General features: G+C 38.1%; 1 protein-coding gene across 1 annotated transcript; it reads right to left on the minus strand.

Annotated features, from left to right (window-relative positions):
* Positions 1 to 599: 599 nt before the first annotated feature.
* Positions 600 to 1,553, minus strand: LOC144295299 (olfactory receptor 10A2). The gene has a single exon (XM_077867684.1). The coding sequence runs from the start codon at positions 1,551 to 1,553 to the stop codon at positions 600 to 602; it is 954 nt and encodes a 317-aa protein (XP_077723810.1).
* Positions 1,554 to 18,219: the final 16,666 nt, after the last annotated feature.

Here is an 18,219-nt window from a genome sequence, read left to right on the forward strand (position 1 = left end):
GATAATATTGAGTATAATTTTTTGCAATACAATATTACCTGGGAAAAATAGCCTGAGGAAGGGACTGATTAAGGTTCTTGGGGTTATAGAGGAATATGCATGGAGATTACTTTCCACTTTCCACTATGCATGTTAAATACCAACTAGCCTTAAATACCAGTACGGCCTCAGAAGTGGACAAAATGAAATGAATACATTATGTAAACAGGACTATAGGTTTTTTTTCCAAAGGAATGAAATTGAACTGATCCAAAACAAGATAAAGTGCCAAAATGACTTTACTGTCTCCAAGTTCATACCATAAGCAGTTTCATTTTATCCCAGTGTATGTAACATTGGCACATATTAACAAGGTAAAAATATGTAGAATGGATTGCTGATAGAAATGTCAAAACATCACTGTATCAATAAGAAAACTAATGCACAGGAGTTTTTCAGGTGGTAGCAATAGTTCTAATCTACTTCTGTGCTCTCTTCGCCCCCACTGACATTCAGCAGCTGAGTTTCATCCCAACAGAGATGGGAAGAGAGACAGAGGAAGCCCAGATAGGAAACTGATTGCTCCCCATTCAGTACACTTTATTCTCATTTCTTAATGCCTATGAGATGCAGTTTCTAAGGCCTAAAGCCTTACGGAAGGTCCGGCCAAAGGCATTCTTCACTTCATTATTTCTCAGGCTATAAATGATGGGGTTCAACATGGGAGTCACAACAGTGTAGGACAATGACAGCAGCTTTTTGCTTTCAGGAGAATTATTGGATTTAGGCCGGAAGTAAGTGAGGCTTAAAGATACATAGAACAGGGACACAACAAGGAGGTGAGAGGAGCATGTAGAGAAGGCTTTATGCTTCCCTTTAGCTGATGGAATTTTGAGGATGGCAGCAGCAATGCGAGTATAGGAGCACAGGATCAGCAAGCAAGGTGTCATGACAAACAGAATGGTTCCAACAATTGCATAGATCTCAAACAGTGCTGTGTCTGCACAGACCAGTCTCAGCACAGGTGGGCTGTCACAGAAGAAGTGGTTCACCTTGTTGGTGCCACAGAATGGAAAACTGAAGAGCCACGTGGTCTGCACAGTAGCAACAGGAAAGCCTGGAAACCAAGAAGCAACAGCCAATTTGGCACGTGTCCTTTGGTTCATGATGACTGGGTAGTGCAAGGGACTGCAGATGGCTACATAGCGGTCATATGCCATGGTGGCCAGGAGGAAGCATTCATCAACTCCAAAGAAGAAGAAGAAATACATCTGTGTGGCACAGCCAAGAAAGGAGATGGTTGTGTCCCAGGCAAGCAGGGTTCCCAGCATCTTGGGCACAATGACTAGGTTGAAGCCAATCTCCAAGAAGGACAGGTTCCTGAGGAAGAAGTACATGGGACTGTGCAGCATGGGGTCAGCCAAAGTAACTAGAATGATGAGGGTGTTTCCCATCAGGGTGACCAGGTAGATTATTAGGAATGTCAGGAAGAGTAACGACTGTATTTCAGTAGGTAGAGAAGAGAAGCTCATGAGGATAAATTCCTCAACTCTTGTCCAGTTTCCTCCAGCCATAGAAATGAATCCCGACTGTGGTCTTGGAGAGAGATTCTTGATTGTAAGTGTCAGAATCTGGGTTTGTTTTTCAGACTCCCTTTTGGAAAGGAAAAGAGACAAGGTCAGGATCTTAGCTGGAAGGTGAAGGGCCTTGCGTTGTCTAAGAATAAAGACACTAGGAAGAATGGCCAGAGCCTGAGTCTGGAATGTGTAATGGTTCATCACTTCCTATTGTTACTCTTTTTATGACATATTTCCTGTTTTTTTTTTTTTTTACCATATTTGCTGAAACAAATCAGACTATATCTACTCACACTCATTTACTACTGCACACTTAATAACTTTGCGGTGTGGTTGATATCTACTCTCCCATGTTCATTGTGGCATTATTCACCATAGCTAAGTCATGGAAACAACTTAAATGTATCAGTGGATGAATGGATAAAGAAAATGTCACAAACACACACGCGCGTGCACACACACACACACACACACAGAGGAATATCATTCACCACAACAAAGGAGATAATCCTGCCATTTGCAGCAAACAACATGGATAGATCTTGAAGGCATTATGCTAAGTAAAATAAGTGAGACAAAGAAAGATACTATATGATCTCACTATATGTAGAGTCTAAGAGCCAAACTAATGGAAACAGAGAATGGATTCATGGTGGTCAGGGGCTAGGAGTTGGGGGAAATGGTGATTATTATTAAAAGGCACAAATTTCCAGTTATAAAACAAATAAGGGGATATATGTACACCATGGTGACAGTAGTTAGCAATATTGCAGTAAATACTTGAAAGTTGCCAAGAGTAGATTTTAAATGTCTTTACACACACACATACGCACTCAGAAGGTAATTATGTGAAGCGAATGATATGTGAATTAATCTTAATGTGGTAATCATTTCACAATACGTTCATATATCAAATCATCACATTGTATACCTTACACAATGTTAAGTATCAGTTATATCCTGATGAAGCAATAAATACAGGAATTTGGAAAAACAGCAGATTCCTGCTGATGACAAACATGACAAAACACAGTATATGCAGTTTAAAAATTTTTGGAAGGGAAAATTAAGACTTATTATTATACCATAATAAATAACTAAAATAAATTAACTGGGTTTTCAAATAAGCTAGAAAACAAAATAGATACAGAAGGGAGGAAATCGAATTAAAAGCAGAAATTTATTTAGAGATTGTAAATTAGTAAATAGACCAAAGTTTGTCCTTTGAAAAGTTAAAAAGTGGAGATAAACTGTTGAAAAATCTAATAAAGAGAGGAGACAGAAATATGCAATCTTAAGATTATGAAAAATACCCTTAGAAACAGAACAGCAATGTTTAGAATATAAGAACACAATTATATTTTTAGAATATAAGAACACAGGGGACCCCTGGGTGGCTCAGCAGTTTAGCACCTGCCTTTGGCCCAGAGCCCGAGTCCCAGGATCGAGTCCCACCTAGGGCTCCCAGCATGGAGCCTGATTTTCCCTCTACCTGTGTCTCTGCCTCTCTCTCTCTCTCTCTCTCTCTCTCTCTATCATTAATAAATAAATAAAATATTTAAAAAAAAGAATATAAGAACACAAAAATGCAGATTTTAAAGATGAAATTAGTGGTTTTCTACTAATAGGTAAAGTTCACTTTGATTTTTAAAAAAAGAGATAAAATGTGAGTGGGTTAAGTAATTTTATCAAAACTTTACCAAATAGGCCATGAACTGGGATAGTTTAATGCACATAGTAATTGAGTCCTCAAGGACAGTAAGTCTTGTGATTTATCAGAACGAAGAAAAAGATGCAGTGTTTCCCAACTAACATTATGACAATTACATATACCTGTTTTCAAATGTTGCAAGTATAATACACACTCAAAAAAGCCCAAAGATCAATCTTACTTAATTACTTACAGTGCAAAAATATCAAATAAATTGAGATATTTGTTAATCAAAAATTATCTGTAGGGCCAAGTAGCATTTATTCTAGGAATGCAAGTTGGTTTGTAATTTTAAAATAATCAAATATAATTAATCCCATCAACATTCAAGTGAGAGGGATGCCCAGGTGGCTCAGTGGTTGAACATCTGCCTTCTGCTCAGTGCGTGTTCCCAGAGTCCAGGCACTGGGCTCCTGGTGAGGAGCCTGCTTCTCCCTCTGCCTGTGTCTCAGCCTCTCTTTTTGTGTCTCTCATGAATAAATGAATAAAATCTCTTTTAAAAATTCAATTAAGAAAAATATATTAATCTCAGTAGATCCTGAAAATATTTGATGAATTCATTTCTTAGTATATTTTACTAATCATAGATAGAAGACTACTTTTTTTTAGATTTTATTTATTTATTCATGAGAGACACAGAGAAGTCAGAGACATAGGCAGAGGGAGAAGCAGGCTCCCAACGGGGAGCTTGATACAGGACTTGATCCAGGACCCCAGGATCACGACCTGAGCCAAAGGCAGATACTCAACCACTGAGCCACCGAGGTCCCCCAGAAGGCTACTTTCTTAATGCAACCTGAATATTTATTTAAAATAATAGGTGACAAAACATGAGAGACTCCTAACTCTGGGAAGCGAACAAAGGGTAGTGGAAGGGAAGGCGGGCAGGGGAATGGGATAACCGGGTGACAGGCGCTGAGGAGGACACTTGATGGGATGAGCACTAGGTGTTATACTATATGTGTGAAATTGAACTCCAATAAAAAAATAATTATAAGGACAAAAAAATTAATAAATAAATTAATAAAAATAATTCTTCAGTTAATAAATATAATAGCCAATTCTGAGCATAAGGATATATTAGAGTGATATTCTAGACATCTGCTTTACAATGTGTGCTTGTAGTTACTAATACTGTACTGTGTAAATAAAAAATAAAGGTATATCTCATATTAAGTGTTTTTATCATGATAAAAAGTGTTTTTAATACATGGGGGGAAAGTAGGCAAAGGATATAATTATACCTTTAAAATCAGAGTGTCTATAAACATGGTAAAAATGTTAGAAGTTACCAGAAAGTGAATGGAAATTAAAAACAGGATTTTTAGTCAGACTGAGAAAGACAAATACCATATGATTCCACTCATAAATGGAATCTAAAAAAGTGAATAAACAAAAAGTAGAATCAGAACTATAAATTCAGAGAACAAATTGATGGTTGTCAGAGGGTAGGGGATGGGGTGTTGGGCAAAATGGGTGAAGGGGGAGTGGGAAATATAGGCCTCCAATGATGGAATGAGTAAATCATGGGGATAACAGGCAGAGCATGAGTAATACAGTTAATGAAATGATAATAGTGATATAATGGGACAGATGTAGCTACACTTGTGTTGAAGATAGCATAATGTATACTATGTACTTGTCAAGTCACTAACTTGTAACCCTCAACCTAACATAGCATTGTGTGTCAACTATACTCAAACTTAAAAACATAAGATTTTATGGGTGTCTGGGTGGCTCAGTGGGTTAAGCATCTGCCTTCCTCAGATGATGCCTCAGGTCATCATCCTGGGATCCTGAGATTGAGCCCCATGTCCTGGAGGGGGGTTTCCTCTGCAGTGGGGAGCTTGCTTCTTCCTCTGCCCCACCCTACCTGCCCAGTTTGTGCCCCTCTTGCCCTCTCTCTCTCAGAGAAGAAATAAATTTAAAACTTTCTAAAAAAATAAGATTCTAGGTTCATCCATGTCATATAATTCTTTGATAACTCATTTCTCTTTATCATTGAATAGATGTACCACATTAATTTACCTCTTCATCTTGTAACTTGTACTTTCTTCTAGTTTGGGGTGATTATAAATATAACTTCTATAAACATTTGAGTCCAGGATTTGTGTAGACATATGTTTTTAATCAATTAGGCAAATGATAGGGATGTGATTGCTGAATCATATGGTAACATTATGTTTATTTCTGTAGAAAAACTGCTAAACCATGTCCCAAAGTGGTTAATTTTGCACTTTCACTATCAATGAATGAGAGTTCCTGCTGCTTCATACTTTGTCAGGTTTTTTGTTTGTTTGGCTGGTTGGTTTTTGGCTTTTGGTTTTGGATTTTGGCCATTCTTATCAATGTATCTCATTCTGGTTTTAATTTGAAATTTTCTAGTGACAAGTGAGGTTGATCATCTTTTCATATGTTACTTGCCATTGATACATCATCTTTGTTTGAGATGTCTATACAGATGTTCCGCCATTTTTTTACTGAGTTCATTTGTTATTGTTGAATTCTAAGGTGTTCTTTGCATATTTTGGATACAAATCCTTTGTCACATATGTGTTTTGCAAATATTTCTCCCAGTCTGTATCTTGTATTTTCACAGAGTAGAAGTTTTAAATTTATTAACTAATCTAGTTTTTTATAAAGTAAATAAATCAGATTTTTAAAAATTATGGTACTCATTTATGTTAAAAGTGAAGGAAGGGGCACATGGGTAGCTGAGTTGGTTAAGTGTATGCCTTCTGCTCGGGTCATGATCCCAGAGTCCCTGGATGGAAACACAAGTCAGGCTCCCTACTTAGCAGGGAGTCTGCCTCTCCCTCTTTGTCTCCCTTTGCCTCTCCTCCCCACTCATGCTCTTTCTCACTCTCTCTCTCAAAAAGATAAATAAAATCTTTTTTAAAAAGTGAAGGGAAATATACATGATAAGCCAAAATGATACATAGACTTCACAAAATATATCAAAGATATTTGCACAATACCAAATCTATAATTTTATATTAAGTTTGAGTGCAAATTGTATTTAACAGAATGCTCCTCTCAACTTTATGGTAATGTAGCAGGAAACAAATGAACAAAAAGAATGAAAATTAAAACTTAGTTAAATAGTGTTCTATCTCTGCTATGGAGTTCTGCAGTGAGAATGAGAAATATTCAATATACTTAGCTAGGTAGATGGTGTAATTTACAAAATAGTATGTTCAGTGGGAAGATATTTACTTTAAAATATTACATTATATCCATACATAGAAAAACTGAAGCAGTATTCATATAAATGTCACAATCTTAGTCTGTGATAAGTGTATCAAATTTCTTCTTTTTATTTCATGTATTCCACATTATTCATCTTGATGATGTATTATTTTGTATGGAGATAAACACATATATGATTGAGAATACAATACTTTTGTGACTCAAACAACTCTTTCTTTAGGTTTCTTTCTTTCTTTTTTTTTTTTTTTGAAGTACACTCTATGCCCAACATGGGGTTTGAAATTATGAACCCAAGATCAAGAGTCACATGGTCTCCCAAATGAACCACCCAAGTGCCCCTGTAACTCAAAATGAACTCTTAAAATGTTTAAATACAATACCCACCATTTGCTTCAATGTGGATGGAACTGGAGGGTATTATGCTGAGTGAAGTAAGTCAATCTGAGAAGGACAGTGTATGTTCTCATTCATTTGGGGAATATAAATAATAGTGAAAGGGAATATAAGGGAAGGGAGAAGAAATGTGTGGGAAATATCAGAAAGGGAGACAGAATATAAAGACTCCTAACCCTGGGAAACTAACTAGGGGTGGTGGAAGGGGAGGAGGGTGGGGGGTGGGGGTGAATGGGTGACGGGCACTGAGGGGGACACTGGAAGGGATGAGCACTGGGTGTTATTCTGTATGTTGGTAAATTGAACACCAATAAAAAATTAATTTATTAAAAAAATTTTAAAAATAAAAAAAATAAAAAAACAAATGATAAACTTGGAATGCTATTTGTAGTTATTCAACAACGAATTAAAAACTTCTAGTGATTTGTAAAGATGTCATACACCTCATTAAAGAAAAACATTATCTCAGGATGCCTGGGTGGCTCAGTGGTTAAACGTCTGCCTTCAGCTCAGGGCGTGATCCTAGAGTCCCAGGATTTAGTCCCACCTCCAGCTCCCTGCATGGAGCCTGCTTCTCCCTCTGCCTATGTCTCTGCTTCTCTCTCTCTCTCTGTTATCTCTCATGAATAAATAAATAAAATCTTAAAAAAAAAACATTATCGCTGGCCACAAAAACTAGAGGCCACAAAGATTCAGTTTGCCAATAATGCCAATAAGGAAGAAGCATATAGGGATGCCTGGGTGGCTCAGTGGTTAAGACTGCCTTAGGCTCAGGGCATGACCCTGGAGTTCCAGGATTGAGTCCCACATCGGGCTCCCTACATAGAGCCTGCTTCTATCACTGCCTGTGTCTCTGCCTCTCTTTTTCTGTGTCTCTCATGAATAAATAAATAAAATCTTTTTTAACTCTGGGAAATGAACTAGGGGTGGTGGAAGAGGAGGAGGGCAGGGGGTGGGGGTGAATGGGTGACGGGCACTGAGGGGGGCACTTAACAGGATGAGCACTGGGTGTTATTCTGTATCTTGGCAAATTGAACACCAATAAAAAATAAATTTATTATTAAAAAGTAAAAAATAAAAAAGGAAGAAGCATATAAAGTAATTCAATTTTCCCAGTAGTAGAAAGAAATAAAAATTAAACAATTCTGTGAATAACAAAGAAATTCAGTTTTTCCCATCAAACTTAGAAAAGTGAAAATAATCATAAAGCTCAATGCTAAGGAGAGGGATAGTATAGATTTGGCTGTAAATCAACATATTTTTTTCTAAAAAGCAACAGTTGGATTTTCAGCAAGACACACAATACAAATACAGAACAGTTCTTAGGTCTTACCTTTTACCTCCTCATCATCCAGGTACCTTGATCTCCACCAATGCTGAGTCTCTTATCATTTATTGATAACTACTTTGCTTCATGGTTCTACACCAGAGGTCAACAAAGTTTTTCTGTAAAGGGCCAGATATAAAATATTTTAGGCTTTGTGGATCATGCGTTCTCTGTGGCAGCTGCTCAATATCTAAACAAATGCACGCGCACCCACACACACACACACACACACGCCTAAAATATCTAATCTGCAAGTAAACAAAAAAGCATTGGGCATACTAATATTCGCAATACCCAAACAAATGAACATACCTGAGTTCTAATAAAATAGATTTATAGTCATCAAAATTTGAATTTCATGTAATTTTCAGATGTTATACGCTATTCTTTGTTTATTTCACTACTTAATAAATGTAAATGTCTAGGGGCATCTGAGTGGCTTAGGGGGTTAAGAGTCTGCCTTGAATGTAGGTCATGATTCCAGGGTCCTGGGACCAAGCCCCACATAGACTCCCTGCTCTGCAGGGAACTTGCTTCTCCCTCTCCCTCTGCCTACAACTCCCCCTGCTTATGCTCTATCTCTGTCAAATAAATAAATGAAATGTTTAAAAACAATGTAAAAGTCAAAAAAAAAAAAACAATGTAAAAGTCCATTTTAGCTCTGTGCCATGTAAAACAGGGGACTAGTTGGATTTCGCCCATGGGTTGTAGTTGGCCAATCTCTGCTCTAATGTCTCTGCACATAACATCATCTGGGTTTATTCATGCCACCTCTTCTACCTAGCAAACTTCTTCCTTCCCATTGTCAAAACTCAGATACGTTTCCTCTGTGATGTTTCCAAATAGGCTTATCCCTGGGTACTTTTTAAAATACTGGTTATTCAGTATGTTTTAATTAGCTATTGATACCAGAATTTCCCAGTTTAATCTGCAAGGTCCTTCTGGCCAGAAACTGCTCACTATGTATAGGCATAAGCCCAATGCATATCCAGATTTAGCTATTCACCTGTACTTTTGGATAATTGGATGGAAATATGAATACAAGAATATCAGAAAGTTTATTACTCCTGGAGTTTCCATTGGATTCCACATCTACTCACACTCTACACTAAAACCGCTTTCATTAGAAACTCCATTTCAGGACAAAGTGGAGTGTTTGGTGCTGGTGAAGAGGATTTGAAAGAAGAGGGAGGAGAGGTGTAATGGCCCGTTGGATTCCCGTAGAACTTTTGGAAACTACTGAGGAAGAAGAGATGGCACACTGGCTCTTGACTGCAAGGCATCAGAGAACCTGGTGGCTCATGATCAGCCCACAGGCTCCATCCCACCCATTCCCTCTAGGACTTCTTCAGGTACATCACCCTGCTAATCATTTGAGTGCCCAAGAATAGGAATCCACTCCTCCAGGCCTTTTGCACCCATAAAGTTGCCCTAAGTAAGTAGTATACACTGATGTGCTCTGCTTAATGAATGTTCCATTGAGGCAAGTCTTCCCTGAGTTAATCAGAGGAGAGTCCAATTTGGAGGAATTATCTGTCCTGTGGAGGCTGCAGGGTTTGGAGCCTTTCTGACACAGAAAGTTTTAGAGGGAAGATTTGGAAAACTGGTAATCTCAATCTTTTTGTGGTCTCCCATCTCACTTATGATGTAGAAAAAGGAAATTGAGGCTAGGGAAGAGAGAAACTGATGAGATATTACCAGTGTGGATGCAGGAATAGAATGAGGTGTCCCTCCAAACCTTGCCAAACTTGGTCTAGGAGAACATCTGAACTCCAAGAAGAGCCCTTGACCGACCTGGTCCTTGAAGGAAGGCTTACCTGTACCCACCCATCTCTAGGGAGATCTGCTGTGTTCAGCTCTGCCTGACACCCATACTTTATGCTTGACCTTGACTATTTGAAGAGCTCTGGTACTGCTGTCAGAAGAACCAGAAGGAAAATCATATTCTCTATCCTGGAGGAGCCATTAATGGCTGGACCTGAAGCCAGGTCTTTACTGACTTCTTTGTCAGGCCCAAGTGAGCCAATTACTTGGGTTGGCCATACTCCCAGTCCTGACTTCAGGGAGTTATTCTCAACTGTATATTTTTTGTACTCAGGATCAGCTGAAGGGCTGGCATCTGTATTTCCCCCCAGGTATAATTGGGCTCACCTTGGCTTCTCTTCCTTCCCTTCCTCAAGGGTACATGACCTTTCTTGGATCCACTGTCCTTTGGGGCCCTAAGGAATATCAGATGCCAATAGGATAAAGTGCAGGGAATAAAATCTATACTCTGGGAATGCAGCATTGTGTAGAGAAAAGCAGAAAAGTTTTGGATTCTGAGCGACTTCAGTTTAATTCAGGCACTACATCTCTCTGATTTGTGATGCTTACCAATTTTGTTAAGCTCTCTAAATTTCACTTTCTATATTGATAAGACAAAGATAATATGTTATTTTATAGCATTGATATGATTAGATGGATATATTATTAGCTTTAATGCTAGTAAATTATACTACAGCATGTGTATTCATATCTTCTATGAATATAATGTTACAACAGCCTATCATATAGCCAATAATTGTTCATCAGCAAATATTTATTGAGTGGTTACTACATGCTGGAATTGTTCTAGACACTGAGAAAGATAAATGAACAAAACAACATCTCTATGCTCATAAAGTTTTCATTGGAATGGGGAAAGCCAGGCATTGAACAAATAAACAAGTAAGCATATAAGAATAAGTAGTTGCAAAAAACAAGATCCAGGTGGGAAGAAACAAGAAACTGCTGAGAAAAAGGACTCAGTCAAGTAGACTGCCTTTATTATTTTTTTAGACCTCCTGTAATATAACATGTTTTTTTTTTTAAAGATTTTATTTATTTATTCATAGAGACAGAGAGGGAGAGAGGCAGAGACACAGGCAGAGGGAGAAGCAGGCATCATACAGAGAGCCTGACGTGGGACTTGATCCAGGGTCTCCAGGATCAAGCCCTGGGCTGCAGGCGGCGCTAAACCGCTGCGCCACCAGGGCTGCCCTATAACATGTTTTTTTGTATATTTTTGTTTTGCTTTTGTTGTTTTTGCTAATACTAGCCTTGGTAAGGAAGATGAAAAAACTGAGGATGTATCCCTTGTCCAAAGACTGATCAAGTGAATTGAAGCTATTTGTTTTGAAAGGGCCAGTGAGCAAAATAAGATAGACATAGTAGTCCAAACAGTTTTAGGCACGAGAAAGTTTATAGCTTTTATTGTAGCACAAGTTTTACCATTAAAATTATGAGAAAATTATCTTAATTCTACCAATAGGGGGTTGATCAAAAATAAAAAATCAAAATTATGAGAAAATTATCTTAATTCTACCAATAGGGGGTTGATCAAAAATAAAAAATCTAGCTTGGTAATGGTGAATAATCTTCTTAATGTACTTTTGGATCCTATTGGCTAGTATCTTGGTGAGAACTTTTGCACCTGTGCTCATCAGGAATATTGGTCTATAATTCCCCTTTTTGGTGAGATCTTTGTCCGGTTTTGGAAGAAAGGTGATGCTGGCCTCATAGAACGAGTTTGGAAGTATTCCATCCTTTTCTATCTGTTGGAACAGCTTTAGTAGAATAGGTATTGTTTCTTCTTTAAACGTATGATAGATTTCCTCTGTGAAGCCATCTGGCCCTGGAGTTTTGTGTTTTGGGAGGTTTTTCATGACTGCTTTAATTTCCTCCCTGCTTATTGGCCTGTCCAGGTTTTCTATTTCTTCCTGTTCCAGTTTTGGTAGTTTGTGGTTTTCCAGAAATGCACCCATTTCTTCTAGATTGCCTAATTGATTGGCGTATAGCTGCTCATAATATGTCTTAAAAATCATTGATAGCTCCTTGGTATTGGTTGCGATCTCTCCTTTTTCACTCGTGATTTTATTAATTATAGTCTTTTTTGCTTTTAATAAGGCTGGCTAATAGTTTATCTATCTTATTAATTATTTCAAAGAACCAACTCCTGGTTTTGTTGATCTGTTCCACAGTTCTTCTGGTCTCTATTTCATTGAGTTCTGCTGGAATCTTTATTAATTCTCTTCTGCTGGGTGTAGGATCTATTTGCTGTTCTTTCTCCAGTTCCTTTAGGTGCAAGATTAGCTTGTGCATTTGAGTTATTTCCAATTTTTTGAGGGATGCTTGTATTGTGATGTATTTCCCTCTCAGGGCTGTTTTTGCTGTATCCCAAAGATTTTGAATGGTTGTATCTTCATTCACATGAGTTTCCATGAATCTTTTTAATTCCTCTCCAATTACCTGGTTGACCCTTTCATCTTTTGGCAGGATGGTCTTTAATCTCCACGTGTTTGAATTTCTTCTAAATTTCTTCTTGTGATTGAGTTCAAATTTCAAAGCATCTGAAAATATGCAGGGGACAATCCCAATCTTTTGGTATTGGTTAAGACCTGATTTGTGACCCAGTATGTGGTCTATTCCAGAGAAAGTTTCATGTGCACTTGAGAAGAATGTGTATTCAGTAGTATTTGGATGTAAAGTTCTGTAAATATCTGTGACATCCATCTGGTCCAATGTATCCTCTAAAGCTCTTGTTTCTTTGGAGATGTTGTACTTAGAAGATCTGTCATTTGCAGAAAGCACTGTGAAGTCTCCCAGTATAAGTGTATTATTATCTAAGTATATCTTTACTTTGATTATTAATTGATTGATATACTTGGCAGCTCCCACATTTGGGGCATAAATAATCATGATTGTTAGGTCCTCTTGTTGGATAGACCCTTTAAGTATGATAGAGTGTCCCTCTTATCCCTTACTACAGTCTTTGGGATAAACTTTAAGTTATCTGATATGAGGATTGCTACCCCTGCTTTATTTGAGGACCGTTTGAATGGTAAATGGTTCTCCAACCTTTTGTTTTCAGCCTGTAGGTATCCTTAGGCCTAAAATGAGTTTCTTGTAGACAGCAAGTAGATGGGTCTTGCTTTTTTATCCAATCTGAAACCCTGAGCCTTTTGATGGGATCATTAAGCCCATTCACATTCAGAGTTACTATTGAAAGATATGAATTTAGTGTCATCATAATACCTATTCATTCCCTGTTTTTGTGGATTATTTCTTGGACTTCGTCTTTCTTTTAGGGAGACTCCCTTAATATTTCTTACAGAGCTGGTTTGGTGGTCACATATTCTTTCAGTTTCTGCCTATCTTCTGCCTATCTCTCCTTCTATTCTGAATGAGAGCCTTGCTGGATAGAGTATTCTTGGCTGCATGTTCTTCTCATTTAGGACCCTGAATATACCCTGCCAGCCCTTTCTGGCCTGCCAGCCAGGTCTGCTATTAATCTCATATTTCTCCCCATATACATCAGGGATTTCTTGTCTCTTGCTGCTCTAAGGATTTTCTCTTTATCTTTAGAATTTGCAAGTTTCACTATTAAATGTCAGGGTGTAGAGCGGTTTTTATTGATTTTTGGGGGGGATCTCTCTATCTCCGGGATCTGAATGCCTGTTTCCTTCCCCAGGTTAGGGAAGTTGTCAGCTATGATTTGTTCAAATATGCTTTCTGGTCCTCTGTCCTTTTAGCACCTTCTGGAACCCCAATTAAACATAGATTTTTCCTTCTGAGGCTTCCTTTATTTCCCTTAAGCTCTACTAATGGTCTTTTAATTGTTTTTCTCTTTTTTCCTCAGCTTCCTTCCTTGCCATCAACTTGTCTTCTATGTCTCTCAGTCTTTCATCTACCTCATTAACTTCATTGTTAGGACCTCCAGGTTGGACTGCATCTCATTTAATTGATTTTTAATTTTGGCCTGATTTGATCTAAAGTCTGCAGTCATGATGTCTCTTGAATCCTTTATGTTTTTTTCTAGAGCCACCAGTAGCTTTATAATTATGCTTTTGAACTGCCTTTCGGACATCAAATTGTAAATCAAATTTTGTAATTCTGTCACAAAGAGTTATTATTCTCAGTGCAGAGTGGCTAAAAACAAGTTGTACTGGAAAAATGAAGAAAAAAAAGAAAAATAACAAGTAGGGTATCCTCTGATTTCATATACTGTAAATTCCTCGACTTCCCCTCGAGCTTTCCAGCACTGCTCGACCAAGACTTGCTCTTCCCCTGTCCTTCCAGCTGGTCTTCTGGGATAGAGGCTGCTGTGTTGATTTTCAGGTGTGTGCTCAGCTCAGTGGGAGCTGTTTTCCCTTGAGGCCCCTGTTCCCTGGCTGCCGAGCTCCATCCCAGGTACAGGGTGACACCAGGAGGAACAACACCACTGGCGGCGGCCTGCTCTCCAGCCCTGGATTCAGCTCCCACAGTAACTAACACAGTGTCACAGTCCACAGTGGCCTGGATGCCCTGGGGGTGGAGGGTGCCTATCTGCACAGCTTCGGGCCTCCACTGGATTCTTTTTTATTTTATTATTTTTTGCTTCCGTCTTCCTACCTTGATAGAAGCACAAACTCTTTTCTCTGTAGCATTCCAGCTGCTCTCTCTTTAAATCTCAGGTCTAATTCGTAGGTTTTCAGGATGATTTGAATGTTATCTAGGTAAGTTGGTGGGGACAGGTGACTTGGGGACCCTACCCCTCTGCCATCTTGCCCCGCCCCCAAGACGCAAGAAATTGATAGTAATCCTTGCCTTTGGGGAAGAAAACTGGTGAAGTACATTGGTGAGGATTGAGAGGGAAATCTTTTGATTGTATTTTACTTTATACTTGACTAATTTTACCCTGTATATTTATTAAATTTTTAATAAAAATTAAAGACACTGAAACAAAATAACACTTTCATTCTGGTTTCTCCCCTATGAATTTCTAGCCTTATGATCTAGAGAAAGATATGTAAATTACTCCAAGTTCCAATACTCTTGTGAGAAGGAAATGAAATTAAGTGTAGAAAACATGCCAAGTCCTGGTAAATGTCATATAAGGCAAACTTTCATCAAGATACTATTCGGCCTGAGACTGGAAGGTGGGCAGCAAGGAGGGAAAGAGGCATTCTAGTTGACTATATCATGGCAAACATCGCTGCTATTACTGCTACCAACACTGTTTCCACATTACACTTAACTGTTCAGATTGGCTGCTTTCTTTATCATGCAGGAAATGCGCCAAAATCTTTCCTGCAGTAGGATCTTTGCATGGATTAATCCATTTGTTTCTAATGTTTTCCTCCGAATCTCCACCTGGTTGATTCCTACTCCATTACCTGGTACCATTTTCTGATTTCCTGATGTTACTTATTCAGAAAGGAGTTCTCTAAGTCCCTTGTATCATTCCTCAAAGAATCTAGTCTTTTGCTTCACAGCAATAATAGCATTATACGATTTAACATTTATCTATGAATTCTTTGTTAATTCACTTTTAATTGGACCGTAGTGTCTTTGAGGGCAGGGACTGTGTAAATCCAGTACTTAATAGTGAGTGTAAAAAGGGGGATTGGGAAATAAGCATGGAAACTGTGAGAACAGTGAGAAGCTTTATATACTAATAATTCAGGAATAAAGGCCTGGCCAGGCCAATAGAAGTGGCAAATGAGAACATGGGAGCGGAAACAAAGAATGAGGAAGAATTCTGCCAGGTACGAATTAGCATGTAGAGACTAATTGAAAACCAATTCTGTTGGCAGAATTAAATGTAGAATTGTAACGTAGTTAAGCAGTTTGAATTGCACTTTTTGTTCTGTAGCTGTTTATTTACTTGTCTGTCTCACTTAAGGAACTAAGAGCTCCTATAGGGCAACGCCTTGTTCATTGTTGTAGGATCAGAATTCAGCATATAAATGTTTGCTTATTAAGTGAAAGAATATGTCAATGAAGGTGGAGCCAAAAATAGGAATAAGTAACAAGGCCAATGGCAATGACAACAGAAATGGGAATTAACACTAAGGGATGAGGAAAAAGTTTATTGCCAAGAAACAATGTACAGGAGTCCAAGACTGGTTAAATGCTTCTATTACAACAATGATCAAGGTGTGGTATTATAACACGTTAAAGCACACTATTTTTTATATTCCTCAAATGAATGAGATCATATAATGTTTGTCCTTCTCTGATTGACTTATTTCTTCAGCATAATACCCTCCAATTCCATCCACGTCGAAGCAAATGGTGGGTATTTATCATTTATGATGGCTGAGGAACATTCCATTGTATACATATACCTCAGCGTCTTTATCCATTCATCTTTTAATGGACACCAAGTCTCCTTCCCAGTTTGGCTATTGTGGACATTGCTGCTATAAACATCGGGGTGCAGGTGTCCCGGTGTTTCATTGCATCTGTATCTTTGGGGTAAATCCCCAGCAGTGCAATTGCTGGGTCATAGGGCAGATCTATTTTTAACTCTTTGAGGAACCTCCACACAGTTTTCTAGAGTGGCTGCACCAGTTCACATTCCCACCAACAGTGCAAGAGGGTTCCCCTTTCTCCACATCCTCTCCAACATTTGTGGTTTCTTGCCTTGTTAATTTTCCCCATTCTCACTGGTGTGAGGTAGTATATCATTGTGGTTTTGATTTGTATTTCCCTGATGGCCGGTGATGCGGAGCCTTTTCTCATGTGCTTGTTGGCCATGTCTATGTCTTCCTTTGTCAGATCTCTGTTCATGTCTTTTGCCCATTTCAAGATTGGATTGTTTGTTTCTTTGCTGTTGAGTTTAATAAGTTATTTACAGATCTTGGAAACTAGCCCTTATCTGATAGGCCATTTGCAAATATCTTCTCCCATTCTGTAGGTTGTCTTTTAGTTTTGTTGACTGTTTCTATTGCTGTGCAGAAGTTTCTTATCTTGATGAAGTCCCAATAATTCATTTTTGCTTTTGTTTCTCTTGCCTTCATGGATGTTTCTTGTTTGAAGTTGCTGTGGCCAAGTTCAAAAAGGGTGTTGCCTGTGTTCTCTAGAATTTTGATGGAATCTTGTCTCACATTTAGATCTTTCATCCATTTTGAGTTTATCTTTGTGTGTGGTGTAAAAGAATGGTCTAGTTTCATTCTTCTGCATGTGGATGTCCAATTTTCCCAGCACCATTTATTGAAGAGACTGTCTTTTTCCAGTGTATAGTCTTTCTTTCTTTGTCGAATATTAGTTGCCCATAAAGTTTAGGGTCCACTTCTGGATTCTCTATTCTGTTCCATTGATCTACGTGTCTGTTTTTGTTCCAGTACCACACTGTCTTGATGACCACAGCTTTGTAGTACAACCTGAAATCTGGCATTGTGATTCCCCCAGCTATGGTTTTCTAACATTACAGTTTATAATTACTTCTCTGACCCATTTACTGAAAGAGCACCAACTAAATAGCAGCACCTCATTCCCATTATTCTCTCAGAATTCGACATGTTCCTTGATGGAAGGTAAAAATAATTCAATGAAGAATCAAAAAGAAAGGTTATTTTTGTGTTCAGGTTTGGTGATTGGAAGAACACATTTGTGCTTAATATAGACTGCTATATGCAGAAATGGTTATATAGAAGCCTAATGTAACCATATATCAAGAAACACTAATAAAAATGCAAAGAATAAAGAGAAAGAAATCCAAATATATGACTAAATAAAATCAGCAAAACATGAAAGAGAGAGGGACAAGAAAGGATCAGAGAAAATCTTCAGAAACAACAAAAAAAGAAGTAATAAAATGGCAACAAGTACATTTCTATCAGTAATCACTTTGAATGTAAATGGAGTAAATGCTCCAATCAGAAGATATAGGGTGACAGAATGGAAAAACAAACTAGACCCATGTAGGGTCACCCAGTTGGCTCAATTGGTTAAGCATTCTACTCTTGATCTCATTTCGGGTCGTGAGTTCAAGTCTTACATTGGGCTCCACCAGAATGGAGTCTACTTAAACAAAACCAAACCAAACAAAAACAAAAACAAAATTAGACCCATCTAATTTTGCTGCCTTTCGGAAACTCATTTTAACCCTAAGGAAATCTGCAAATGAGAGAAGAGAAATAACAAACAACCTCAGAAATACAATTATAAGAGAATACTTCAAAAAACTATATGATTTAAAAATTAGACAACCTAGAAGAAATGGATAATTACTAGAATTA

Source organism: Canis aureus, chromosome 23 (assembly GCF_053574225.1).
Source record: "Canis aureus isolate CA01 chromosome 23, VMU_Caureus_v.1.0, whole genome shotgun sequence".
NCBI classification, from domain to species: Eukaryota; Metazoa; Chordata; class Mammalia; order Carnivora; family Canidae; genus Canis; species Canis aureus.

Coding starts and splice junctions, on each gene's coding strand:
- LOC144295299 (XM_077867684.1), bottom strand. CDS start 1,553: ATGGCTGGAGGAAACTGGACAAGAGTTGAGGAATTTATCCTCATGAGC.